Source organism: Haliaeetus leucocephalus, unplaced genomic scaffold (genome assembly GCF_000737465.1).
Source record: "Haliaeetus leucocephalus isolate CR32 unplaced genomic scaffold, Haliaeetus_leucocephalus-4.0 Scaffold76, whole genome shotgun sequence".
Classification (NCBI taxonomy): domain Eukaryota; kingdom Metazoa; phylum Chordata; class Aves; order Accipitriformes; family Accipitridae; genus Haliaeetus; species Haliaeetus leucocephalus.
Genome location: NW_010972512.1, coordinates 2,484,168 through 2,511,545, shown reverse-complemented (window position 1 = coordinate 2,511,545; position 27,378 = coordinate 2,484,168). Strand labels below are relative to the sequence as shown.

Genomic DNA, 27,378 nt, shown 5'->3' with positions numbered 1-27,378 from the left:
TTAGACTCTAGAGCCTTACTAAATTTGTGCTTTCAGGTTCTTAGCACTAAAAAGTCCTTTTTAATTTGTGGAATGGCCATCTGACTTGCAGTTAGGAAAGCTATTATGCATAAATAATATCAGTCTGACATGTAATGTAATGGAGATACTTGTCCAGCTAATGAGCAAGGGAATGAGTATCCTGAATGAGTGCAAGGAATGAACGGAGGAAATGGCAGGCTAAGCAAAGACAGTGAAAACTGTAGAATTTCTTTTAAATGTTACAACAAAAAAAAAAAAAGGACCCAGTCCTTAACAGAGTACAAAAAAACATGTGTGTACACTCATCTTGCCTTTTACCATTCACATCTTACAGCAGAAACTTCACCCACAAGTTTACAGGTCTACAGACCTGGTTCTTTGCATTATAGTGGAAGCACACAGCTTTTCCTTTTGTTGGTACATAGAGTACTAGTGGTGAATATGATTTAGCCATTCTGAGGTTAAATGGCAGTGAATAGACATTTGGTTTCAACAGCAGAAGGTACAGTGGAAAGGAGATCGGAGGAGAGAGAATAGTGTTCTTCAGTACCTCCTGATATGCTTTGTTAGTCTTGAGGTAGGTTTCTTTGCTAATGTTAAACTCGTTTTAATTGTTGAACTTGCATCTGGCGCAGGAATTATGCCTCCCAAACCACTGATGAGAAGAGACCAGATAGAGGGGTCGGCAACCAGTTCAGATTCATTTGAACATATAGCTCGCTCAGCAAGAGAGCACACTGTTCCTTTGTCAGAGCCCCGCATGATGTGGGGGTCGGATCCATACCCCCATGCAGAACCTCAGCAATCTAGTTCTCCTCCCAAAGTGTTAGAAGAGCCTGACGATTTGAGGTAAGCCTGAGTGATGTACTCCTTCGTGTCACTTCTCCAAGCCTTGCATATTTACACACTTGGCTGTGTAACTTACATGGCAAAACACAGTTTAAGCTGACTGAGTTATAGCTGCTCTTCACACAGAACTTTAAAAGGACTTGTGACTGGGCGATCCCATGTAGTTGGCACTGTTCTATAAAACAAAAGACATGCCTGCTCTGTAGTAAGGTGTAGAAAGACAATTTACCCCTTGTTTAGGATCCTTAACATAATTTGATGAATGGTGATTGCCATAATATTTTGAATTTTCAGTTTTGTAGAACAGTCCTACAGTGTTGTCCTGCTCTCTATCCTCCCCATATCAGAGAACTTCTGTCTGATGTACTTAACATACCACTTTTGAAACTCATATACAAGTGGTATAAAGCAAGACAGTCACTTTTGACCTTTGCTGCATGATGAATGGTCACGAAGGCTTCCTCTACATCTTAAAAGTACCCCAAAATTCTTTTTGCTCTACTGCTGTCTGGGTAATACTTGTGACATTAGCCTGCTAACTTGGGGGTTCCATTTAAAATGGTATGTGTAGCCATTAACAGTAATAAATTCCTATAGCTAATTGTACTTTGACACTGAACTCTTAATCAGGATAGAATAAAATTGACCTCTACAACTAGCAGCCACTATGAAATTAATACTTGTTATTTCCTAGAACTGACATTAATCCTTCATAGAAATAGAAGATTATTTGATTTAAGTAAATATTTATGAGTAAAAATTTTTCCCCCCACCCTAACATTCTTAATTGCTTGCTGCTTAGGTCTGAGGCACACTTGGAGCAAGAACGAGTTGCTGTCCCTGCTGCTGCTTATCCTGTAGAACACAACCAGTTGGACTCTCATCCAAAGACAGACTTTTTCAGAGAATCAGGAGAGGTGGAGGTACAAAAGTTCCCAAGCAGGCCTTTGGAAGATGTACAACCTCTCCAAACTGACACACCTAACACAGCAGTTAATTTTGAAGGAGTGAATGAGAAAGTCACACATAGCTCTCCAGAAGAGTTGGTGTCTGTGGGGGAAAGTCACTCTTCACTAAAGAGAAGCATTTCCCATGGTTCAAGTCACTCTCTAAAATCAGAAGATCAGAGGAATGAGACAGCAACAAATATCCCTAAATTAAATAACAGGCCTGTTGAGACAAAGGAGACAATTGAGAGACTTGAGATTAAGCCAAAAAAAGATATTTTGATCAATAATAGAACATCAGAAGGACCAAAACCTGAAAAAACTTTCAAACCTAAGTCTGAAACAAGATGGGGTCCTAGGCCAGGTTATGGCAGGAGAGATGAAGGCAGTGATAGACCAGTAAGAAGATCAGGTCCTATTAAAAAACCTGTGCTTAGAGATATGAAGGAAGAGCGTGAACAGAGAGAAGAGCGTGAGCAGAGGAAGGAGAAAGAAGGAGAAAAGACAGCTAGTGAAAAACCTAGCAAGTCTGAAAAAAGTGACAAAAAGGAAGCACCTCAAGTGCCACTGCCTCAGGCTGAGCTAGAGACATCCGCCGCCAGCAGCGCTCTGGCTAAGAAGATAACCCAGGATGCTGCTCCAACGCCAGCAAGCCAGGAGAGCAGTCAAACTGAGACTGCAGCTAAAGCTCTGGTTCAGCCACCCACACCTCCAGTCCAGCAGCAGCTGCCAGCTGCCCAGCCTGCTGCTCCGCAGCTTCCCCCTGCAGTACAGCAGCAGCCACCTGCTCAACCAGCAGCACAGCAGCAGCCACATGTTCAGCAGCCAGCTACTGCAGTGAAGGAAGAGAAGCAGACTGAGAAGGGAGTTAGCAAAGAGGTTGTAGAGAAACCACGCTTAGAAACCAGACCAGTAAAAAGAGAGCCTGGATTACCACCTAGGACGTACTGGAAAGAGGCTAGGGATAGAGACTGGTTCCCAGATCAGGGATACAGAGGCAGAGGTCGTGGGGAGTATTATTCTAGAGGTCGTAGCTACAGGGGTTCTTACGGAGGACGTGGTCGGGGCAGTAGAGGCCATAATAGAGAGTACCCACACTACAGAGATCCTAAGCCTAGATCAGACCACGTGCCTTCAGGGCCTGTTAGGCAAAGAGAAGAGAGTGAAACTCGCAGTGAGAGTTCTGATTTTGAAGTGATCCCAAAACGACGGCGACAGCATGGTTCAGAGACAGATTCTGACAGTGAAGTTCATGAAAGCGCTAGTGACACGCTGCTGTCAGACAAAGAAAGTCTAATCAAAGGCAAGCACCCAAAAAGAGAAGAAAGAGCTGATGGCAAGAAGCCTCCAAAGCCCCTGTCGTTCAAACCTGAAAACAATATCAGGGTAGACAACAGATCCCTAGAAAAAACATACATAAGAGATGATGAGAACAAACCCAAACCAGGATTTCTTCCTAAAGGAGAGCCTTCTAGGCGAGGCAGAGGAGGAATGTATAGACGTGGTGGCAGAGATCCTGGTGGGCGTCCTCCACGTCCATCCACAATAAGGAGACCAGCCTACAGAGACAATCAGTGGAACCCTAGGCAAACAGAGATCATTAAACCAGAAGATGGGGAGCCTCCGAGAAGAAATGAACATTATGGTCCTATACCAGTTGATAAAAGACCTCCAAAATTTGAGAGAAAGTTTGATCCAAATAGAGAGAGGCCAAGAAGACAAAGACCTGCTCGGCCTCCAAGGCAAGATAAGCCACCACGTTTTAGGCGCCTAAAAGAAAGAGAGGCCGCATCAAAGATAAATGAGGTGGTAGCCAGCTCATCAACAAGTGCCACAGTTAGTAATGCAGTTAATGAGCCCTCCAACACTGCTCTGGATGTGTCAGGAAGTAAGACACCAGACTTGTCAAACCAGAATTCTTCAGACCAGGCCAATGAAGAGTGGGAAACAGCCTCAGAAAGCAGTGACTTCAATGAGAGGCGGGAGAGGGATGAGAAGAAAACAGCAGACATAGCAGCACAGGTGGTTGCAAAGGCAGGAGAAAACACTGGAGCTCCAAAAAGGGAAATAGCCAAGAGAAGTTTCTCTAGTCAGCGGCCTGGAATAGACCGTCAAAACCGACGTGGCAACAATGGGCCAGCTAAACCAGGGAGGAACTTCTCAGGGCCTAGGAGTGACAGGCGGAGTGGTCCTCCACCCAGAAGTGGAAAAAGAGGGTGAGTACCAGCTTCTGTTAGGAAGCACCCATGGTCATGGTCTTCTGTTGTCCTCTTGTGGTTCAAAATCATAAGTAGTTATTTTAGATTTGTAAAATGGTAGAAAAGAGAGTAGGACAAACACATGCACCTGTGGCTGCATACTTCCTATATTGTCTGTATACAGACACTTGGAACATGGAGCTAAAAGCAGAGTATTCTTGTTTGCACAGTGTTAAAAATACCCAATTAAAAAAAATTGCAGTGCTGTTTCTGAGTCAAACCATGTTTCTCAAGATTTGGATGCAAGCTGAAATGTTAATGTGAGCAGGTTTGCAGTTAATACGTAAATTGCTGCATTGCATTTTAGATCGATCACCTAACATAGAAAAGTGTGTTGAGACATGCTTGCCATTGAAACTAAACTTTGTTTCTCTATATGCTAAATTTGATTGAAACTTGATAATTATTTAATGTTACTATTTGCCCACTGTTTCATAGCCACAGTGCACAGTAGTCTGATAAGTGGGAGGCAGGACAAGACATGTCTTCATTGAATGCCTACCCTGTACTCTAGGACTCTTATCCTTGTAGGCTGCGATATTCTAAGTTCATGTTTTGCCTGGGCTTAAACTTGTGATCAGTGCTTTAACCTCTGAGTTAAAACTATTAAGAATTCTTTTGGCTAGTCACTTAACAGTGATGTTGAAACAAAAATTGGGTATTCCAGGTTCCACAGCAAAGTCTGAATGCTGCAAATCTGACTCTTATGGCTTCGGATAGCTTTTGGCAAGTGAGCCTGTGGAGCAAGTATATTGTACCTTGTTTATATTTGCTCACATTGCATCCTGTAAGCTTCTGTTTGGTTTGGTTTTGGGTTTTTTCCCATGGAGGGCTTTACTGCCGTTGAAGCATACTGAACTGCATACTTGTTGAGTTTTGGTACCTCTAACTACATAGACCAAGCCAGAGGTGACCATAAAATTATGCCCTTTTTTTTCTGCAGTTCCTTTTGGCAGCAGGGCGTTTGATATGTCCTCAAAACAGCTTTTACTGTTAAGCTTCTTCTCACTGAGGAGCTGAAAGTAAGAGTCTGGAGCCTGCTAAGAAGTTGCACAGTAGACACTTAAAGACCTGTAATGGGATCTGCATTATGTTGTTAGCTCCTTCCTGAGTGTTCTCTGTGGCTGGTCATTAATTTTCTCAATTTTTTTCTAATATAGACCATTTGAAGAGCAGACAGCAACTGTGCCTGGTGTTGATCCCACCAACAGCAACTCTATACATCAGGAGGATGGAGGTGTTACTGCTACAGGACAAAAGAGCGCCAAGGATGCAAGTGGCAAAAAGAGAGAAGAACCTAAGGGTGGTCCAAAGAAGCCTAAGGAAAAAGTGGATGCCTTGTCTCAATTTGATCTTAATAATTATGCAAGTATGTATTGATAATATGCTAACAAGAATTTGTAGTCTTGCTGGCTTTGCTGCATATAGAGCTAGATGTTTGAAAACTTAAAAAAGGAGTGGTGATTTTTTTTTTTAAACACCAGAATAATTGTGTACTTGGGTATTGCTACCTTTGTCATATCTAATTAACGATGTGTGTGCCTCTAAAAGGTGACAAATCTCATGTGTGTTTTTATGTATAGATAAGAACAATTTTGTTCTATCATCTCATCTTAGCTCTGTTGTTCATGCCATTTTCCACCACACTAATAATTTGCTTAACCTTCATAAGCAAAGGCAGTGGCTATCACTGATAAGCTTACAGCTAATATCTGGGAAGGCTGTTCATTATTCATTACTATGTTTTGGTTCTTATTTCCTGGAGAGTCTGGTACAGGAACCTCCAATTTGTCAGTTCTTAAAGATTAACTCCTGTCAACAGCAAAGCACTTGGCAAGCAGAAGCTTACCTTTAATCAGGGCCGCTGTCTGTTGGGAAGTAGCTTCCACTCTAAAGCAGATTTTGGCTTGGTGCGCTGCATCTTAAGCTGTTAAAACAGCAGCATCTATACCTTTCCTTTTTCTATAGGTGTTGTGATCATTGATGATCACCCTGAAGTGACAGTAGTTGAAGACTCCCAATCTAACTTGAATGATGATGGTTTCACAGAAGTGGTGTCTAAGAAGCAACAAAAACGCTTGCAAGATGAGGAGCGCAGAAAGAAGGAAGAACAAACAGTGCAGGTACTAAACCAGCATTTGTAGTGGGAAAGAGCTCCTTGTGGTACTGGGAATGTTGTGAAGTGTGCGGGACCTTCCTTCCAAAGCTATATTTTCACCTTATATTTTTAAGTAGATAGTTGTGTTAATATTAAGTTGTTGAGAATCAGTAAATTAAACTAATTTTCGCTTATTCATCTTAGAATTCTGTACTTCCTGATTGGGCACTGTCAGGCAGGTAGAACTGGCGAACTGAAAACACCATTTTTCATGCTTTGATAAAGATTTATACTATTGCTTGAATCAGTTGATTCCAAGAGGCAAACAGATGAGAGATCATTGTTCCTGTGGTTAAATACCCCTAAAAAAATAAACTTATTTAATGACAGAGTTAATCAGTCTGCTTTTTGCTGCTACACAATGTACAATTGGTGTCCATACAGACTATCAGCTGTAAGAATAAAATTGGCTTCTGCTTACAGGTTTGGACCAAAAAAGGATCAAGCGAAAAAGGCCGAGGTCAGAATTCCAAGCTCCCACCCAGATTTGCCAAAAAGCAGCAGCAACAGGCAGCAGCTGCAGCTGCACAGCAGGCACAAGCTCAGGCACAAGCTCAGGCACAGCCTCCGTGTACCGCACAGACTCCAGGTCAGCCACAGGCTTCTGTTCAGCCACAAAACCAGGCTGCAGGAGGGACAGCCGGCACAGAATACACAGTGACAGGAAAAGTTCTGCAAAACACCCAGGCTCACAACGGTCTAGGAACTGAATTATGGGAAAACAAGGTGCCTCCTACAGCAGTTCTAAATGACATCTCCAAAAAATGTAAGTGGTGTCTTTTGGATTTGGAGCAGGGGCAAGCATTGTAGTTAGAGAATGCCGACTGCCAGCGCTAGCTTTCTCTCTTAATGTCTCATTTCTACCTACAAATGTATTTTGCATGGGAAGTAGAGGGCAGCATTCCCAAGTGCAGCCTTGTATCCTATGAATATGTAGGAAAAGAGATTTTTGCAGTATGGTATTACTCAGTATTTTACATTGTTGTCGTGTTCTTCATTCACTGTGAATGAGCAGCTGTCACTCCCTTCAGGAATCTGTGTTTTGTCGGTCTTGATCATCTTTCCAAATGATGATTGCCCGACTTGAAAGTAGCTAAATAGGTAGTATATTGTTAACTGCTGAATAGGTTAACAATTTCTTAACCAAAGCTTATTTAATCAAGATGTCTATAATTTAATTCTCAGTCAACTGATAACTTCAATTGAATGCATTAGCAACATTGCACGGCGGGGTTTAACTCTCTTTTCTTAATTGTCAGTGGGACCCATTAGCCCACCTCAGCCACCTTCGGTCAGCGCTTGGAACAAGCCTTTGACATCTTTTGGTTCAGCTACATCTCCAGAGGTAAGAATAAAGGGAAGAAGAGTAGCTGTATGTGAAGCTTACCCAAACTATGTTGAATTGGAATTGGGTACAGATTATCCATTTATTCAGGTGTGCATGTACTTTAAACTAGTATGTGTAGAATCCCATGAAGTCAGGAGATAGTACAGAAACATAGGATACAGGCTAGTGCTTTTATGATTGCAGGATGGAAAAACTGTTCTCTTAATAAAAACTCAGCCGTTCACAGATTCTATTGAATCTTACTCTTCTATTGATTCTATTGAAGCTCTTTCTCAGTGCATTTTTTAAGTAAAAATATTGCCTAGTTTGCATGTGAACACTCATGTACAGTTCAGTAATGTAGACAGAAACAGGATGTCTCCAAGGAACTAAATGTTTTTTGTGTCCCTTCTTAAATCAGAGATACAAAAAGCAGTAGATGCTTTGTAACTGTATCATCTCTGCTTATCCCATGGAATTTGCATAGCCCTAAATTTTACATTTGAAGTCCTGTGGTGTTTTTTTCTTGGGCTTTTTTGGTCTTGACTTTGTTTTAAACTGTAAGAATGTGACATGACTCTCTTAGGAGGCAATTTTAACTGCATAAGGATATCTGGAAATCTTTTTTAATTTCTCATTGTTCCTCTTGAATTGAACATTAATTTTTGAACTTTCAGGAAAATGTTGTGAACCTGAATGTGGACATTTTGATATTGCACTTGTCCCTCTCCCCCTTCTCTAGCAGTTCATCATCTTGATGTTGTTTACATACTTCTTCACTGTTTTTGTTTTTTTTTCTTACTCTTGAGCTTGTGTCAACAATAGGAACTTAAGGGGGAGGAAGTGCACATTCATATATTGTTTACTCTTGCAAATCTGTTGTGGTCACAAATAATGCTTTTGCTGGCAGAAGGTAAACATACCCTTTTAGTGGTTTTCAGCTGAGGATATTCTGTGCCCTTTTCTGAATTAGTGGCATTGTACCAATCTAGAAATCTTTTGAAATGCATTAAATGTTTACCTTTTAACTAGGGGACAAAGCCTGGGCAGGAAGGTGGAGTCGATCTTGGTATAGAAACTATTCAGTTTGGAGCCCCAGCTTCCAGTGGCAGTGACAATGAAGTTGGCCCTGTACTTTCTGAGAAGTCTGCTGACAAGCTGCCAGAACCAAAAGAGCAAAGACAGAAACAGCCTCGGGCTGGACCCATCAAAGCACAAAAGGTAAAAGATCGTATCTTCAGTACAGACTTTTAAACTTAAAGAAGTTCAGCCAAAAAGAGGTTACAAATAATGGAATAGAATACTCATTCAGTTAGGGCTAGACCTATAAATATTTCATTCACCTTTTATATTTCTTAAAACAATCAACAAGTTGGTTCTTGGAGAGAAGATGGGGAATTCAGTTCAAGGAGCAAGTGTAAATAAACAGCTTCCTGGCCCAGCAGAGTTTATCCATTGGTTCTGTGTTTGGAACAAGGGATGTTGCTAGAGCGGGGGTGGGATTATGGATTTGCGATAGCTTTTTGGGGAGACTATGGATGTGGTAGAGTGTTTTGGGTTTGTTTTTTAGTTTGGGGTTTTGGGTTCTCTCTTGAGCTTACTTCACTCAGACTTTGAGAGCTGTTTTGAAACAGGCATTCTGTTTCTGCCCTGGCTGTATTTCCAGTTTCAGTAGTTTTTCCTGCCACCATGCCTGCCTTGCCCTCCTCTAAATGATGCGTGGTACCCTGCTTAATTTTGTAGCCAGATTACCAAGATGAGTAATACATCAAGTAGCAGGAAAAAAGGGAGGAATGTTAGAGCCACTGATTTAAAGTCTCAAATTCAAATGCACAGATGTCTGGATAATTAATTTTTTTACAACTGATCTAGGAAGACTGGATAGGTAATCAAACTTACCTCTATTTAAAGTGTATTGGTTGCCCTCCAGCGATTTAAGGGCTCCATTTGATTATCATCTTTTTGTATTTCTGTTGTTACCACTCATAAGGAGTAACACTTTCTCCTCCTGTCATTTAGATTACATTTAGTGATCTTTCACATTAATGAAAGGTACTTTGCTCTTATTTCTACCTCCAGTGCTTACTTATCTGTGCATTGCTAGCGCTCAGCACCAGCTTCTTACTCCCAGAAAGAGATGGTTATAGCAGATAAACATGGCTGGTGACTTAGAGAACCAGCTGTTTCAGTCCCTCTTGATGTCTGAGATTTGGCAGCAGTCCTGATGTAATTACAAACCTTTTGTCTTTCTAGAAGAGTGGGTGTGTGTTTGTTTGTGTTGGTTGTGTTTGTGTTGGGTTTTGGTTTTTTTTCAAAAAAAAAAAAGCTGAAATCTGAAGGTGCAGTCACATGTAGAATGAATTTAACTTCTGCTACATGAGGCACTGAGTGTGCTGCAGTTCATGGGTTTTATTGCAAAATATAAAACCCATACAGCAGAGAAATATGCAGTAGTTAATACTGCTGGTGAATTGTTGTAACCCAGCACATTCAAAACCCGTATCTCTGATATACTAGCAGCAGGCCTAAAATTGCCCCCATGAAATCACTTAAAGATACTGAACTCTAAAGTTAAATAGAGAGAGAGAAAGAGTCTACTTTATACTGTGTAGAAAATTCCTTTTTTCTGCTTGGTTATAGCTATCAAGACTCCTGTAGATTTTGTTGAAAGACAAATGTGTGACTAAAAGGTAAATGCATTGGAGATTGACATTTTTGTGTACTCTTCTGAATGAGAGGGCTGTAATCCTTTAACTGTCTTAATGACAAAAAAAACCCCAACAAACAAACAAACAATTCCTACACACCCACCATGCCCATGGTGATATTGTTTGCTATGAAGTCTAAATACAAACTTATGTTCAGGATTGGAGGTTAGTATTGTTGAACTAATATGGGCAATGTAAGAGGAACATACTTGAAACAAAGCAATTTACCTTTCCAAGTGTGACCTTAAAGTGTCTGGAGGAATTTCTGCCTCTGTAAACTGTTAGAGCAAAAAATATTTGGGGTGAGGTGTGGCTGATGTTCCTGATTGCTGCATTGCAGAGCTCAGGTATCTGCTTCTACTGTTTTCTTTCTTCCCTCTGAAAGCTAGTCTCTGCTGGCCTCCTGAGGGTACCAGATACCTTTGGGAAACTCCACTCTCGCCAAAAGCATTGTATTGTAAAGAGTCTTCATCTACTCCTGAAACAGCTGGTTTATATTTATAGAGACAATACCAGAAGCTTCTGTCTTTCCACTATCAAAGCTTAAGGAATAGGATTTTAAGGACTGCCTTTAAGGAATTACTGTGCTGCTCTGTAGTGAAATGGGCTGAGTAGTCTCAGCCAGAAAGGATATGGCTATTTAAACAGCAGAGCATTCAAGTTCCCCGAGGGTGTCTGCAATATAAGGCAGCACTTCCACAAAGGTTTTTATTTTTTCTGGATATCCCCTTAGTGCTCAATTCCTAGGGAAGAATGCTGCCAACATCCATACATGGAGATACCTTCAAATGAAGGTAGAGTCTTCTGTTTCCTGGGGCCCTGAATATTAATCCTGATTAATATTATTATTTATTATGAATATTAAAATCCTGATTCTCTGAATATTAAAATAACCTGTATGTATATGAAGTCTTGTGGCTTCTATACTTTTTTTCTGCTTTTCTTGTAAGGAGAGTCAAGCTGGCTTTCTTCTGTAGATTTTAACTAGATCTTATTTTAGTTGAACTCTACCACTTAACATAAAAAATGTATTTCTTGAAAACAACAGTTTGGATTCCTAGTGTTTAAAATGAATGCATTTCATGTATGTATTGCTAACTTAGTCTCAAATTATTTATCTGTTAGAAAATGCTTGCCCTTCAGGAAAGTTTTTTTAGATTTAAACAAAATTATTTTAAGCATGTTAGAATATTCTTGTGGGATAGGACATGGGGGGGAAGACATAACTGACAAGTTAACACTAACTTAGCTTCCAGACTTGAGTCCGGTAGAAAACAAAGAGTATAAACCTGGTCCTATTGGGAAAGAACGGTCTTTAAAGAACAGGAAGGTGAAGGATGCCCAACAGGGAGATCCTGAAGCACAGGAGAAGCCATCTCCCACCTCTGTCAGAAGTCCAGAACCTGTCACTACAAAGGAAACCAAAGCAGCAAGTGAACTGAGCACAGAAATAGGAACAATGATATCTGTGTCTGCTCCAGAGTTTGGAACAAACACAAAGGTAAGAAAAATACTGATAAATTACTGAGCACTATATGTAAAACATGATTACAATGATGTAATTGACACTTGGTTGCCTGATGGTGGTAGTTACCTGGACCGCAGAGCCCACTGAATAACAGATATGAAACATATCAGTCCTGCTTGAATTAAACAGTTCTCCAGAAATGGTACGGAGACACGCTGTTTGTCATACCCCTGTACAGAGATCAGCTTGGAAGATTTTAAACTTCTTTGCTGCCTTATGAATGTGAAAACTCTTTCCTGAGCCTTGCTGTGGAGAGTGGCACTGGAGCCTGGTATAGGCAGATTCTGCAAACTCAGATATATGTGACATATGTGAGATGAGTGCTTGACTTTCAGCAGAGAACTGAAGTAGTGTGTGCGATCATTGGCTGAGTGCATGGATGACCTGAAGCTGTGAATTAAGTGCTGTTCTGTGAAAAAAGAAATCTCTAAACTAGGAATATGCTAAAGCATTGGATAAGACTTGTTCAGTTTATCTAAAGGGTCTGTATGTCAGCTCCTGTTGGCTTGGATATTGTCAAGATATCCCTTGCAGAACTCCTTCAGGATGTTGAGGACTCATCATAGTTGTCTGCATGGAACTCCCCTGACTTCTTTATAACTGCTCAACAGTGAGATGGTGACCTGCTGGCAGGATTCATTGTTCTACAACTCAGTTCTTAGCTGTGGTACATTGATAGCACCGGTTGAAAAACATTCACAGAGGCGCTCTCCTTTCTGCCTAAGGACCTGTGTGTGTACTGCCCTCACTATGGCAGTGTTGTGTCTTGAGCAAGAACTATGGTTGTTACCTCTCAAATGTAAAGAAACCATGCAGCTTGAGTAGCTACTAGTTAATAGTTACACCTGCTTTCGTAAAGGAAAAATGCTTCTTGTGCATTTGTAAGGTGGTTTTATGAGTTTAGACTCAATTTTGTTGCATGCTGTCCCAATTTGCCTTTTCCTAGTCTTAAGCAGAAATTTTCTGATGCCATTTAGGAAAAATGATCCTCTGCAGGAGTTACATAAGTTGCTGAAGAGTCTGAAATGCAGATCACTCACAATTTATCTTTGTCACCTGCAATTGGCAAAAGAAAAAAAGACCATTTTGGCAGTTTATTGCTGAGGTGTCATGCAAGCAGAAGATGCTATCTCAGTGAAGTCTTATTACAGAGCAAGCGTTAAGGAGGATATTTGTGTCTGACATAGTAGCTGCAAACTTGAGTTTTTGAGTGGAAGGGCAAATACATAAGGAAATTCGGTGCTGGGATTTCTCATCCTTGCTGGCAGTTTCCATCTTGCATGTGGATGTGAATGGTTTATGTTGATACCAGAAACGGTTAAAGTTCCCTTCTGGTATGCAGAATCAGAAGTGTAGAGGCATAAACACCAGCTTGCTCAAATATTTTTAAGAAGGCTGTTTGTATGTGTGTCACATGCTTTCTCACTGTCTGTCAAGCTCCTGTGACCAGAGCTCAAGATAAGAGGAGGCACTTCTTCTAAGCCACCTACAGAATAGGAAACATATCTTTGTTGATTACTCCAGGCTAACTCAATATGGACTAGCTCTACTAAAATCAGTGTAATTTTGTCTCTACAACTGTATTTTTAAAGTATGAGATCTTCAAAAGGGGAGTCTGAATTTTGTGCCTTTATGGCCTTACTTAAACATGGGTTGCCAAGGTTCTTTGAAGTATCACAGTATTAAAGCACAAAGCTTCTGTCTTCTGGAGGGAAGACCAGAGTGAAAGGAAACTTTCCAGTTGTGCTGGATATGAAAATTCCCCATAGTTTCCTCATTAAGTGGTTGATAACAGAGGCATTTAATAATTGGCCTAAATATTTCTGTCTCAACAGTTCCAGGTTGCTTTTGAATTCCTTTGTCATGAGTAGTTCCCGTGGCATCAGTAAATTTTCTAGGAAAGGGGCGGTCATATTTTATATTTAATTCTCTGGAAGTTGAACCAACAACCTGCAGATTTATTGGAGAGGATAAGCTTCATCTAGATTTTGCAGGAATAAACCAGTCTTGCTACTTTTTAAAGTGGCTTTTAAAATGTCTTCAAATACTGCTCCAGCCCTGGAGTTCCTATGCTGTTTTGTATTGCAACTGTTTTCTTCTTGTCTTTGTACTCTTTCCATTGCTCATTAGTGAGGAAAGAAGTGATGACATCGTTATTCTGTTGTGTGAATGTCAGATGTTGAAATTTTACCAAATGTAAATGATTTTGACACTCTTTAATGTCCTTCTCAGACACTACTACTCAGCTTCCAGGAAGGCACACTTTGTTTAGTGTATTTCATGATTTAAATGTTTGTAAAAGTCAAGCCAGCTGTCCTCCTTCAGAAGCAGAAGCTCTGTAACGAGTACCCCATCCATCCCAAAACAAACATCTTTGTAAGAGCATGTGCATTTAATCATACAAGACTGTTTTACCTTAGAAACTGTATAAATATAAATCAATTCATACGGGTGAGATGTTTAAATTCAGAACATAAGCATGATGCTCTGAAGCAACTGCAGCTGTTTCTCTTGGGTTTTGCAGTATTTTTGGAATAAAGGTGATCTGATGGTGTAAGTCTGAGTTGGGCAAGACACCTTACCCATTGCTTTTCCCCACCCTACCATCTCTAAAGCTTTGAAGCTTTCAAATCACAGGAACGATCAATAACTGGTTATAGACATGGCAATGAAATGTTTGCACAGGTAGTTGATAACACCTGCGTGCTACAGAGCTGATGTCTGAAAGGACACAGTCTGTACTTGAGAATAAATTTTCAGTATCTGACAAGCTCTCTGGTTTGAGTGATTTACGTAAATCAGGAACAAATCAAATAACTAATGAATCCCATATGTACCCTGATTCTTTATGGCAAGGTCAACTCTGAGGTCTGCCTTGTCCTTTTGTTCATAAAGTCACTTCAGGTTTTGTGATCTCTTCTTTTTGGGCAAAGAAGGTAGTTATAAAAAGTTTGCCTGTTCTTTTTCTTCAGGTATAAATAACTTGTAGATAACTCCAAAAAAGCATGTACAGCTTTTTGCTCTTGCTATAATTACTATTACTAGTTTATTATAAAGTAATCAGTTGGTTTCTTCAGTAAAACAGTTGCACAGGAGAATCACTTTAATTGAATTACAAAAGCTTCTGGTGATAAGACATATCTAACAGAGATTCCTAGTCTTAATGTACCAGTAAATGAAGGATGGTGGTTAACCTACAGTTTATGGAGTGGTGTTCTTACAGCTAAAGCATTGTCTTATCTGCATGTTCAGCATGTAACTCATCCTTGTAGGATGGTTCAGCATTGCGTATGTACTTCTAAGGGCACCAGACTTGATATAGTGGGGTTTTTTTAATTCTAGTGAAAAAGCATTTTTGTGCTGTGAGTTTCCGAAGTGAGAAAGCTAGCGATAGTCTTGATCTAATTTCTTTTGTAAGGAATTTTAGTGCTGAGACCCTGTAAAATTTGCATCCAAACCTTGAAGGAACTTTAATAATGTTATATCCTCTTTCTTAATGCAGTAAAGCATCTTAGAAAACCAAGAAGCCAGTTAATTACTTCATTCGAAGGACATTGTGATTAAAGCAGCCTCGTGTGCTTGCCTTGTTCTACCTTGGGTTAAGGTTACCTATTGGAATCAAATATAAATGCGCAACTTGCAGTTTGGTAGTTCAGATTGTGGGAAACGTATATCTCATATTTCACCAGTTTAACAAGTAAAGGAAATAACTAAATGGAGAAAATAGTTCTCTCTGTTTCCTTCGTAAATACAAAAATAAGTCGATGTGCACATTGTGTCCTCTCTCTCCTCATTATGGTTTAGCTTGTTGTCCTAGTCTTTTACCAAAATGAGCTCATCTTTTTAAGGAAGATTCTTTGTTATTTGCCAGTTAGTATCTTAATGCTTTAATTGCTCTTTTAGGAGACATTGCCATAGGCTTGAGGAGTTCATTGAGTGTGCACTTTTTTTAATAGCTTATCATCATACCAGTTAGATGCAATTAAACAAGCATTATGTGGTTTGTGCCTTCAAAATCATTGTGTTGGCAAGTCCAGGCACTCATCAACAGTTCTGTTGCTAATCTGTCCTTCAGTTCATTCTTGGTGTTGGGTTCCGTAAAAATGATAGAGCCTTTTCTGGGCTTCAGACACGTAAAACTTTGGAGTTTGCAGTGCTTGCTGGAGAGTGGATCTTGGGTAATTCAGGGTCACACCTCTGGGTCAGGTTCTGATAACGCCTGTTTGCCTGTCCAGAATATGCTCAGTAGATACCCAGTGACAAGAACTAAAAAACAGTGCTGAACATGGCTTCACAGAAGTACTAGTGTCTTTTTTTGTTCATTGCAGGTTATTCTCTAGAGAGCTGGCAGTGTTATCAATGGGACACTTCCATCAGGCAATTTATACCTGCAACTGCAATAGTCATTGGCTACAGTTAGGTCCATGAAAGTGGACTTTGTTCATTGAACACATTACAGTCCACTTAACTGTGACAAATGAGCTTCAAGGAAAGCCTCTGGGTAGATTGGAAACTTCATTCCTTTTCTTCCTTGAAATAACTGCCCAGTGCAGAAATCGGGACGTAGGCTTCATCATCCAGAGAAACTGAGTCGTGTGACTTTCAGAGACAAGACTTAAAGGAAAGAAAATTGTTTTGCAAATTGCAACCATCCCTATGTGTTCTTTTTAATCTGGAGGGCCTTACTGGTCATAGATTTACCCAAGAAATTTCTGTATGTATTTAAAGCTACAGAAAGCTTTCAGCTAATACATTTTACTTTTTAAATAGGCTAAAAGTGCCTACAGGTAGCTAAAGCATCTTGGGTGACAAATGATAATTGGTTACACCACCACAGTTCAATATGTCTAGTACCCAGGCAGTACATCACTCTGTATATTCTTGCTTTACAGACTGTATTTTGACTTGTCTCCAGATATACATTGTGAGGTCATGAGGCAAACTGTAATCTCCAAAGAATTCTTCTGACCTCAGTAGCAATTCAGCAGTAAGGATTGCTGGACATGCCTTCCAAGAAAAAACTGATGTGAAATTCTAATCTTCTAGTGCTTGGTGAGCTCCTCCTGTAGAAAGGGTAACATCTGTCCAAGAAATTTAAATCTAATTTAGGTAAGGGAGATATTTTAATGGAATTATTTTTCTTCACAGGAGTCTGTAACAGACTACACTACACCTTCTTCTCATCCTAACACAGTGGCTACTAGCAGTACAAAAATGGAGGAGACTTTGGTGACGAACGTAAGTCTATTGCAGTGATCATTGCAGTGATCGTCTTGACTTTGAAGACAAGAAAATATTTTCACACTTCTTTAAAGCACAAAATAGTGCCTTCAGTAAACAAGTCACTAGGGTTTCTTTCATGTTAACTAGCTGTGCATTATCCAGTAATCTTACTCTGAAGGACATTTGGTTTGATTAGTGTCTGTTCTGGAATTCTTCAGGTATTTTCTTGTCTTTTGAACAACCACAATGAGCTAAAGAGCACAGAAAGTGGAGAAGATGTTTCTAGGGACAATTCTAAAAAAGCAAGAATAGGCATGATGAGGGAATGTGCTCTTGGCAGCAGTTGGGACTTGAACCTGGTACCAGTAGCAAAGCTCTGTAGGTGAGTTTGAAGAAAGGCTTTTACAAACAAAGCAATTTTGAACTCTAGCCTGAAATCACAGCAACTGCATGTAAAGGGAGCAGCTTAATCGTTTCTGAAAGCAGACAGCAGACTTTCAGTTGTTATGGAGATTAGATGTTTGCAGTCCTCAAAGCCAATGATCCTGACTGAGTGTGGTGTAGTGATTGAGAAGACCTGCTGGGTTGTGACTTGTAGCAAAATCAAGTTTGTCTTGAGTGTGCTGGGATGTCAGGGAACTTGGATCTTGTGATTTTTGTTGTTTGAGTAGCAGAAATAGAATTAGTTCAGAGTTGAGTCACTTGTTGATTGGGGGAAGAAAGAATCCTAGTAGGATCTCATGTTTTTATGAAGATGTCTTGTGAATTCCATCTAAGAGATGCTTCTCAGCTTACTGCAGCATCCTTTAATGCAGTTTTGAAGCAATACTGGTTGAACTTACTCTTCTGCTGGATTTTCTGGTGGTGGTATCGTTTGTGCCTTTGGTGGTTAGTGTGAAAGACTGAATCATTTTGTGTTAATGATGTTAGTGTACACTCCCCTGTGGTGTGTTGCAGTTGGATTTCCAACACAGGAAATAGGGGCTCCTGGCCACAAAGGATCTGTGGTATCACCTGCTTCAAAACTTCAGTATCTCTGTCTTTTTGGATTAGCCTTATCTCATCCAGTGGAAGTCCAGGAGCTGTGGTCTGAACGGAGAAAGAAATGGTTAGAAGTAATAGACTGGCCACTGCAGTATTTTTGATGCATTTAATTTGAAACTTCTAGGAAACCCATCAGTGTTTTCTTAGGCAAAGATAGCAATAGCATTATGTCAGGTTTATTTCCTTAAGTTCACAACTTTAATCTTTTGAAAGAGAAGATAACTGAATTCAGTTATAGGATGGCAAATCTGTTTTGGTTTGTTTCATGGTCGTGTGACTTTGGAGATACGTAGCTTCCTCTTTTCAGAAACTGCATCTCAGAACTCAAGGTCATGAAGCCCCATGTACTGTATTGGTACAAAAGGGGACAAACTTGGCTTGGGAAGAATTTTTGCATATCAGTAAACTGAAATGGTACTTTAAAGTAAATCCCAAAGCAGAAAACTGGTATTTGTTTATGCAGAAGACATGGACACTTTAGAACCTTAGTCTTCAGCCTCTTAAAGAGAGATGAGAAGCACCTCAGCACCTGCTGAATGGCCTTTCCCCGCCTACCAAATTTTCACCTGATTTTATCAAAATCTCCCTGCCAATGCTCAAGCCTTGAAGAAATTGTAGCTCACTTAATAAAGCTTGAGCTTTGCTTTTCTGGGGCTTTTGTAGTAGACGTAGTTAGAATGTGATGTGTGTTGCCTGCCTTTCAGGTGCCCCTGCCCCACACCCTTCCCCTCCCTAGGAGGGAGACTCTACAACAGAGCTCCAGCCTAACTCCAGTTTCTCCCGCTACCGTCGACCTCACCCTCAAGGTATGTACAACATCCCTCTAAGGGTCGTTTTCTTGCATGCAGGGGAAAAAGTTAATGGAGAACTTGCTGGTGAACCTTTTTTTTAGAGCCTTCCTTTGTTTCCTCTGCTACACTGCTTTTGCATATAAACGGATGGCTGAAACAAAAGACTCTATCAAAGGATGCATTTAAATTATAAATCTCTAACCCCGTTTTGCATTAACACTTGGCATCTCAACCAATCTTGGCTCCCACCACCCTGAAAAAAAAGATCCTAGCATTTTAGCATTGTACTGTAGTGTTCATGACAAACCATCAGAATCTGACTGAGGTTTTTTGAAAGTTTAGCTTAAAGTAAGTTGCTGGGTTTGGTATTAAAGGCTGTAAGGAGTTGCTTGGTAAGCCGAGCTTGATTTCTTCTTAGCTGTAAGATTTGTTGCAGTGATAATGTGATTTTGAGTTGGATGGCTAAAGTTCTAAATAATGAAATGTAGGTGGTGTGTTGGTGTCTGTGAAGGGCAGTTTGATCAGCTAGTCAGAACGTGTTTTGTTGTGCTATAAATGTTCTGTTGTGTTCTGCTCTCCAGTGTAGAGCAAGTGTGTAGAATATTTTGAATTATGTTTTCTCATTTTGTTGGATTTTGGACTGTGTGCATTGTATAACTCACTAACATAGAGTTGGGCTCTGGCTTTGCTACTGTATCTTTAGAAGTATTTGGTCTTTTTTTTTTTTTTTTTTGGTGTCCTAGATCTGCTCTGTGATTGTGACTACAGGTGACTGAACTAGTAGAAATATTGTTGCTGCTTTTACTATTAAGGAAGAGTGATGTCTTGGTTTCTCTAAATTTTTAAAAGAAGAAATGAAACTAGGGATTGAATGCAGAACTAACACTTTGGAGAAACTCGCTTGTCAATCCCAGTGAGACTTGCGTCTTGCTGGCATGGTTTGACAGCTGCTTGCTCATGTTCTCTACAGATGATAGTTATTAATGATCTCTTGTTGAATCTTTGCTTTTCTTTTGTTAACGCTTTATTTCCTGAAACAAATGTAACATCACTTTAAAACAATAGACCAGCAAAAATGGGGAGAGGGATGGAGAGGGACAAATAATTTAACAAAAATCTGGTTTTCTATTGCATTCTTTTTACATAAGTTGCCATAATCTGACTTTCTGGCGCCCAAAAGCATTTTTCTAAAATAGCAGTCGCTAACTGTTTAGCAGCTGGATACCTGATTCACATGTAATACAGGTAGGAACATTACTGTAGCATGATGCTGCAAAGAATGTGACACTGCTCAGTTACGAAGCAAACTGTGGTGTTTGTGTCATTCATCAGACAGTTTATTTTTCTGCTGTTCTGGTGTTGGTGATTTGATTGCTTTCTCAGTGGATGGTAGATCTTGGATGTGTGCTAACAAAGTATGTTGAAGATCCATGTTTTGAGGCTGCCTTGAAGAACACTGACCAAAGTCTGAATGGAAAGGCATTTGGAAGCAGCTTTGCCTCTAACTTCTCTATTCCAGCCACTGGAGCTCTACCTCCTTTTTGCAAATGCTGAAAGCAACAAGCTTGTTTTGAAGCGTGCACTGAGACTATTGCTTTTACAACAGGCCTTCTGGTCCAGACAGAGCAGAGCTGCTCTTTATGTCATCCTCTTCTATGTAATCCTTCCTTCTTTTAAAAGATACTTTTGGGGCAGCAGAGAGGAACACATTTCCTTCCTTCTCTTAAAAGAACAGAATCTCCAGGCTCTGCCTCCATAATGAATAATCCTTGCACGTCTTCTTTCCTCTGTCCCCTATCACAGAAAGCTGTCTGTGAGGAGGCTCAGCAGGGGAACTCAGCCACAATTGCTTCCACTACTTGGCATCATTCTGAAGGTGTAGGTATAAGGTGCTCAGATGGGAAGGCTTGTTGAGATCTCTTGTTTCCTTGGAGTAACTTTGCTAAAGACACCTTTACTAAGGCAGACATCCTCTTAAGGACTTAGCTGATAGGGCTATTGGTAGGTAAGGAGCTGAGCAAAAGAAAGTCCAAACCAATCTTAAAACTGAACTGCCTGGCTCTCTTCCATGTTCTGAGGTTCTGTCTAAAATTCCTGTGTAGGCATCTGGTCCGGAATCTGACATGTTTCGGCTTTCTTTTCCTCATCACTTAAACTTTGGCATACTTAAGGGTATGCACATTGGTATTTGTCTCCAGTTAAGTTTTTGGGTAATATGTACTGGACCATTATAGCAATGTAAAGGCCCCAATGGGTCAACAGTGAAGAGAGGCCTCAAGCAACCATGATTCCAACTTGTGCTCTCCTTTTCCTGTAACTAAGGGAGCAGTGAAATTACAGTGCTTTCCCGAGCCTCTTACTCCTTCCTATCTGGTCTGTAGATGGTGCTGCATAGGCGCTTCTAGAGTACCAATTTCTCGCATCTTTTTTTCTGGCTTAAGAAGTTAGAGATTGTTAAAGAGCTCTCTAAAAGCAAAGCTGTTAGAAAATTCAGGACTCTGTTATATGCCCTTTATTGCAAATGGGAAAATGGAAGACAAAATGCAGTATGTAGACTAGCTTTTGCTATCAATAGTTTCTCCAGGACATCATGAAACTCACTGAACATAATAGAAGCTTCTACATGTTCTTTAGTCAGACATTCACAGGTACTTCTTCACTTTCTCTTAATACCAATGCAGTACAAGACCGATACCCCGTCATACCAGAGCTTGTGGTGTTCAGAAAGGAGCTTGTAGTCTTATTGTACTCCACCTTAAGCAAAATCCTTTCCAGCAGATTAATAATAAATTTTGAAGTTTGCCCTGTCTGCAGGGAGGAAAATGTTGTGGAGGGGAAATTGAGAATGGTGCTGGGGAAGATGGTCTCAAAAGTGAAAATAGGTGACTTGCTTCCAAACAAGTTAATGTGTAACAAAGTTTCCCTCCTCCCCTTTACTCTCTTGAGGAATACAGAACTCCAGTTTCCATGTGGGTGCGTACTGATCACCTGTTACCCACTTCTTTTGATATTACTTTGCTTTTTTATCACTTCTGAAGCATCTAGACAAATTAACTAAGTCATGTTTGGTCTGCTCAGACTGTGCCTAACTCGTATAAAACTTTCAGAGACTGCAAGTCCCAGTTAGGGGGCTCTGTTGATCCAGGCAGTGAGGTCAGATTTGTTGGTGAGTATGTATTTGCTCCTTTACATATACCATTTAAGACAACACCTGGCCTTGAGAAGCTTACAGTCTGCCAGATGAGCAATTTCAGCCTGTGGCATCCAGCTCTGCTAGCAAAAATCTTTGTTTCAACTTGGGACAGCTGAAGGTTGTAGAGAAGTCCATGGGGTGTGTTTAAGCCTGTAAATTTAGTAAGTGTAGTCTGAACATTAATATTTCCTTTTCCGTAGTCCCTCAAAAGTGTCTCAGTTCAGATTTGGCATTGTGTGTCTAATGTAGTAGTAATTAGATTGTTATTGGGTGCAGTAAAACAATAGTTCTTTCTACTTTTGGTGGAAGATTATTGTGTATAAAATATTTAAATTGACGTTTCATCTTCCTTGCTGTGCAAGACTTAAACTCATAATTATTATAGAAGTAGAGGAGCATGAAGCATTTTTAGCATTAATGTAAAGCAGCGTGCACAAGCTGTGTCAGCTCGTGGTTGCTTCTTGAACAGCTTTTGCTTTGGAAATCTAAACTTGACTACTCTCATATTTACTGAAGAGTGCCTTGGATATTTTTGGTGGTCACTCAAAGTGGATGATTTACCAGGAAAGCAAAGGGATGTTTCATTTAAATGGCCCAATAACTTGTAAGTAAAGGACTTTGTGGAAATATTTAGAGGGGTTTTTACCTTTCTTTTGCTCTTCATGTCAAACAAAACCAAACCAAATTAGTGTGAGTGAATTCTCTTTCGAGCATTGAATGTTAAGATGATGAACTGTGCACGTGTGCAGTTGGAACAGATAAGAAGCTCCAACTTAAGGCTGTATGCTTTTTGCATGAACAAAGTTGCACGATTATGGTGACTTTTAAAAGAGGCTCGCATGAAGCCTGAATTGCCTTTTGAACTAAAAAGAACTGTTAAAAAGAGGAACACTGTTTGACTAGCTGAAACTTCCTAATAGATGAGGAAATTTGTTTTCTTTTAAATAGATGGAGTCTGCACGCAAAGCATGGGAGAATTCCCCAAATATGGGGGAGAAGAGTTCACCAGTGACCTCTGCAGCATCTCCCATTGCTGGTGGCAGCGGCAGTAGCAGCAGCAGCAGCAACACTGGGCCAAGCAGTGGTACTTACAGTTCTTTCTCTAGTGCATCAATGCCTCCTATTCCTGTGGCGTCAGTTACACCGACAACTTCCCTGTCAGGTACCAGATGTCAAGATTGTAGTATCCTGTTGTATTGTTCCTTGGGTATGTTTTTCAAGAGATTAGATTCCCTTTGGAATTACGTTTAATGCAAAGCTAGCAGAAGTTTTATGCTAGTATGAAATGTCGGATCTGAACAGCAGCTTCCCAAACATCTTTTAATTAACAAGGAGATACTTCACCTGTTTCACTTCAGTTAGCTGAAGAGAATATCAAGATGACATCTCTCTGCCTGTGCCACTTACATGGAATTGAAAGAGGAGGTAAACTTCTCATGTTGGCTGCCTTACTGGTTTCATTTTGTTCAGCTGAATGAAGGCAAGCAAGTAGATTTTGGAGCAGATGGTAGTTCTGATTCCAGCTAATTGAAGTCTTACTTTCATTTGTGCTCTGGCTTTTGGTGTCAAAGCTTTGACAGCTCATACCAAAACCCCTTCACCCTAGGCAGAGCAAATGTCCAGCTGCTCTTTACAAACAGTGCTGGTTTCCACCTTGGTTCTTTGCAGCAAACAAAAGATGCTATATCTGGTTAAATCTTCACCCCTTTTAAAGAATGTATGCCCAAATCTCAGCTGAAGTGCTTGAAAAAGACCTTTGGAGCCTGGCTCCCAGCTCTCAACCATGAGAGGCACAACCACTATACATTGCAATATTTTGCTGCATAACTAACCAAGATGTCTACTTCAGTATTTTTATATGCTCCTATACTTGAGGAGGGAGATGTTTTATGGTTGCAGCACTTCCTATAATGAACTTAACAGAATTGGCCTCCCTCTCCATCTTATGTTGATGGAAACAGCTGCATTAGGTTTCAATGTTCTTTTCCAGTTGTGGCTGTGCTTGCATAGCTGTCCCAAAACTTTGACCACTGAAAGATGAGGCTTTGAAATATCTTTAGCTGTTTTATGATGTATCACTTGCTTCTCTCCTTCTAGGAGCTGGAACATACACAACCTCTTCACTGAGTACAAAGACTGCAAGCACCTCAGACCCTCCCAATATATGTAAAGTGAAACCACAGCAGTTGCAGACAAGCAGCCTAGCTTCTGCCAGTCACTTTTCCCAGCTGAGCTGCATGCCATCCCTCATTGCCCAGCAACAGCAAAGTCCCCAGGTCTATGTGTCTCAGTCTGCAGCAGGTAATAGTGTTTGTGGCTGAGAAGCCACATGTCTGCTTTTTTGGAGTTTTGAAGCTGGAGAGTTAAATTCAGTTCTGGTTTTATCTGCAGTAAAGACAGAATGATAGAGAGCATTCTGTAAGCAAATACTCACTAATTGTGTCTTACCCTAAATATGCAAGTTTCTTTCAGTAAGTGTAGAGATAATGCTGTGTTGTTAGCTTGTTGAGGAAAGTAAGTTTGAATCTCTTGATGTACCATTTTTCTGTTGCAGAATTTTAAATCACTATTTAAGACCAAGAATGACTTAGTCTTGACTTCTTTCTTAAAGTGCTACAATACTTTAGAATGATGGCATTTTTCTTTAAAGAAAACCCTACATATAGTTAACCTAAATTACATGACAGTATAGCATGTTCTTCCCCTTCCTTCACCCAAATGCTTCTTTTGGCCAGATCTGTTGCTCATCCCCCAAGAATTGCATGGGACTGAAGATGCATATGCAAGACCAATAGATTCTGGGGGTGAATTGGAAAGGATACCAAAGCTGGTTAGGCACCCAGCTCTTCAGTTCTGTTTCTTCTCCCGGCCTCTCTGGTAGCTGTCACGCTGAGAAGTACTGACAGTAGCTGCATCTTTCACTCTTGATGAAAACCTTTCTAGCAGGGAGATGTTTGGAATCAGGTACTAATTGTATTGCTCTTTCTGAGGTACTGCAGCTCAAATCCCAGCATTTTATATGGATACAAGTCATCTATTCAATACCCAACATGCGCGTTTGGCACCACCTTCTCTGGCCCAACAGCAAGGCTTTCAACCAGGGCTTTCTCAGGTATTTGGGGATTTCTTTTTTCTGTTTTTTTCCCCTCCCTGTCCCTATTGCCTTTAAATCTCTACTAATGGGCTAATGGGGGCAGGGGAGAGTGGGACTAAAGACTGCAAAAATGAGGTCATGCCTGCCCTTGCCATTTCATTCTGGTGCATGCGGGCAGTGTTTGATCTCTACTGTTCCTAAGAGTGAAAGCATTTGTCATGAAAGTTGAGAGAATAAGCTTTCACTCCCAAATATACTTTATGTAAAAGTACATATTCACGGGAGGTGTTTATGTGGCCATTTTAGTGCAGGCTTATTCAACTTTTGTAGTACAAAGTTGTATGCAATCTTGTGCAGTTGTTTTGTACACAAATCTAAATGATTCCGTTTCTGATGGTTATTTGCAATGAAAAGTAAAATTCAACTAGAAAGTAATTTTCTGAATGGGAGCAATAGCACCTCTGCATGCAGCCTTGAGAACTGTTGCTTTTCTATATGACTTTTGTCCTTGGATATTTAATGGTTTCTTTTTTTTAAGCAGCCTGCTTCAGTTCAGCAGATCCCCATCCCCATCTATGCACCTTTGCAAGGACAGCATCAAGCTCAGCTGAGTTTAGGAGCAGCACCAGCTGTTTCACAAGCCCAAGAGTTGTTCAACTCCTCTTTACAACCTTATAGGTAGGTAGCATATGCAAATTTATTTGGTTTTTGAGTGGCAGAATTTATAGGACTTGCTTCTCTGCAGACATGTGTTCTGTGCTCAATAGCTGCCTCATCTTCCTGTCTTCCCCAAAATCTCTTTTGTCTGGCTGAGCAGTGTGTATGTGGACTGTCTGGCTAGTCAGTATGTGCAGATGTAGTTGTGAAATCATGGGTTCAAAAACTATGCATGATATTTGTATCTTTAGGAAACCAGGCTAAAAAGCTGAAAACATCAGTCTTTCATACTAAGAGAACAGAAAGAGAGAAGTCTGTTCCTTTAATTCAGTAATTTGTGTTCGTTATTTTGTAATCAAACCAACATTGGAGTCTTGAAACACTTTGAAATCCTAGATTGAACCCCATAGGTGGTAGAAACTTAATTTCAATGTGTAGGGGATAGCAGGGTATGTTTTAAAATAAATGTTTTCTGTTTGCTACAAAAGGTAATAGGAAGACTAGTATCTCTCAAATAGCACTGATAGCCAGACAAATTTCCACTGTAAGCCTTTTCTAAAGCTTCCTTGCAACTCTTATCAAAACTGACTCACGGTGGTATAATTCTGACAAATTTTATTAGTTTCACTTTGAGAAAGTTTCTCTTGAATTTAGTTACAGGGTTTTGCATGTGCTGTAGAAAAAAAATGCTTGTTGCAATGCAGAAGGGTGAAGCCACAGAAGGTTTAATTTACTACATGTGTAGCCTGACTTTGTGCTTGGCTGACTTTGTTGGACCGAATATTGCTTGTCCTGCCACAGCTGACAAAAATTGTTGCAAACAGTTGGCTAGCTGCAGAAACACAATCAGTCTGGCATGCAGTCCAGATTAAATAAATGTTTCTGGCTGATCTGGTCACGCACAAACCCAGTATTAATGGAGTTTTGGGTTGTGCTATATTTGAGAGTATGAATACTTTTCCCGCATCTTTAAAGGTGCAGAGGAGGATATGCTTTGAGATGTACAGGTTACTGGTTTAAAAACAACAACAACAAAAAAGCTTGTGAAAATGTTTTTGACTACATTGAAGACAGTCCTCTGCATACATTCTGGAAAAGTTCATCTAGTGCTTAGAGTGCAAGTGTAAGAATGTTTTGCAGTTAAGGAAAGGTACAGAACAAAGTTAACCTGGGTGTTCTGTCAGGCAAGCGCATGACCACTATGCTAACAGATTAACGGAGCTGGTGCTATGCTGGTACATATCAACCAAGTGATAAAGGCAAAAGTGTTTCTACATCAAAAACACTCTCCTCTGAGCTGAAGAGCTTCGAGAGGGGCATTTATTTAAAAACTCTGATTCTCCAATCTGAAGGCAGCTGTTTGGCAGGCTCTTAATGGACATGTTTGGATAAATACTTATGATGGACTGAAACAACCTGTCTGTGGTGCTTTGCTCTACTGGTTTTAGTCTTTGTTTTTTAAAGAAACTGCAACTTCCCTATGCTGGTGACAAGGGAATTGAATATGTAGTTAAAATTAAAGGCTGTGGTATCTCTCTGTGTTACTATTTTGAAGCCAAAACATTCATTTGGAAGCTACA

General features: G+C 40.3%; 1 protein-coding gene across 18 annotated transcripts in view; it reads left to right on the top strand.

Moving 5' to 3' along the window:
- PRRC2C (proline-rich coiled-coil 2C) overlaps nucleotides 1–27,378 on the top strand; it is a 65,388-nt gene that overhangs the window by 25,651 nt on the left and 12,359 nt on the right. For 9 of the 18 annotated variants that reach the window (XM_010581386.1, XM_010581350.1, XM_010581412.1 and 6 more), the window contains 14 exons: nucleotides 657–870; nucleotides 1,673–4,033; nucleotides 5,236–5,444; nucleotides 6,044–6,198; nucleotides 6,657–6,999; nucleotides 7,493–7,578; nucleotides 8,593–8,781; nucleotides 11,518–11,769; nucleotides 16,945–17,034; nucleotides 18,768–18,869; nucleotides 22,996–23,209; nucleotides 24,145–24,348; nucleotides 25,038–25,159; nucleotides 25,683–25,819. In XM_010581386.1, the coding sequence (XP_010579688.1) occupies nucleotides 657–870; nucleotides 1,673–4,033; nucleotides 5,236–5,444; nucleotides 6,044–6,198; nucleotides 6,657–6,999; nucleotides 7,493–7,578; nucleotides 8,593–8,781; nucleotides 11,518–11,769; nucleotides 16,945–17,034; nucleotides 18,768–18,869; nucleotides 22,996–23,209; nucleotides 24,145–24,348; nucleotides 25,038–25,159; nucleotides 25,683–25,819 (4,678 nt within the window). The remainder of the gene's footprint in view (nucleotides 1–656; nucleotides 871–1,672; nucleotides 4,034–5,235; nucleotides 5,445–6,043; nucleotides 6,199–6,656; nucleotides 7,000–7,492; nucleotides 7,579–8,592; nucleotides 8,782–11,517; nucleotides 11,770–16,944; nucleotides 17,035–18,767; nucleotides 18,870–22,995; nucleotides 23,210–24,144; nucleotides 24,349–25,037; nucleotides 25,160–25,682; nucleotides 25,820–27,378) is intronic. The other 9 variants (XM_010581394.1, XM_010581429.1, XM_010581358.1 and 6 more) reach the window with 4 other exon arrangements.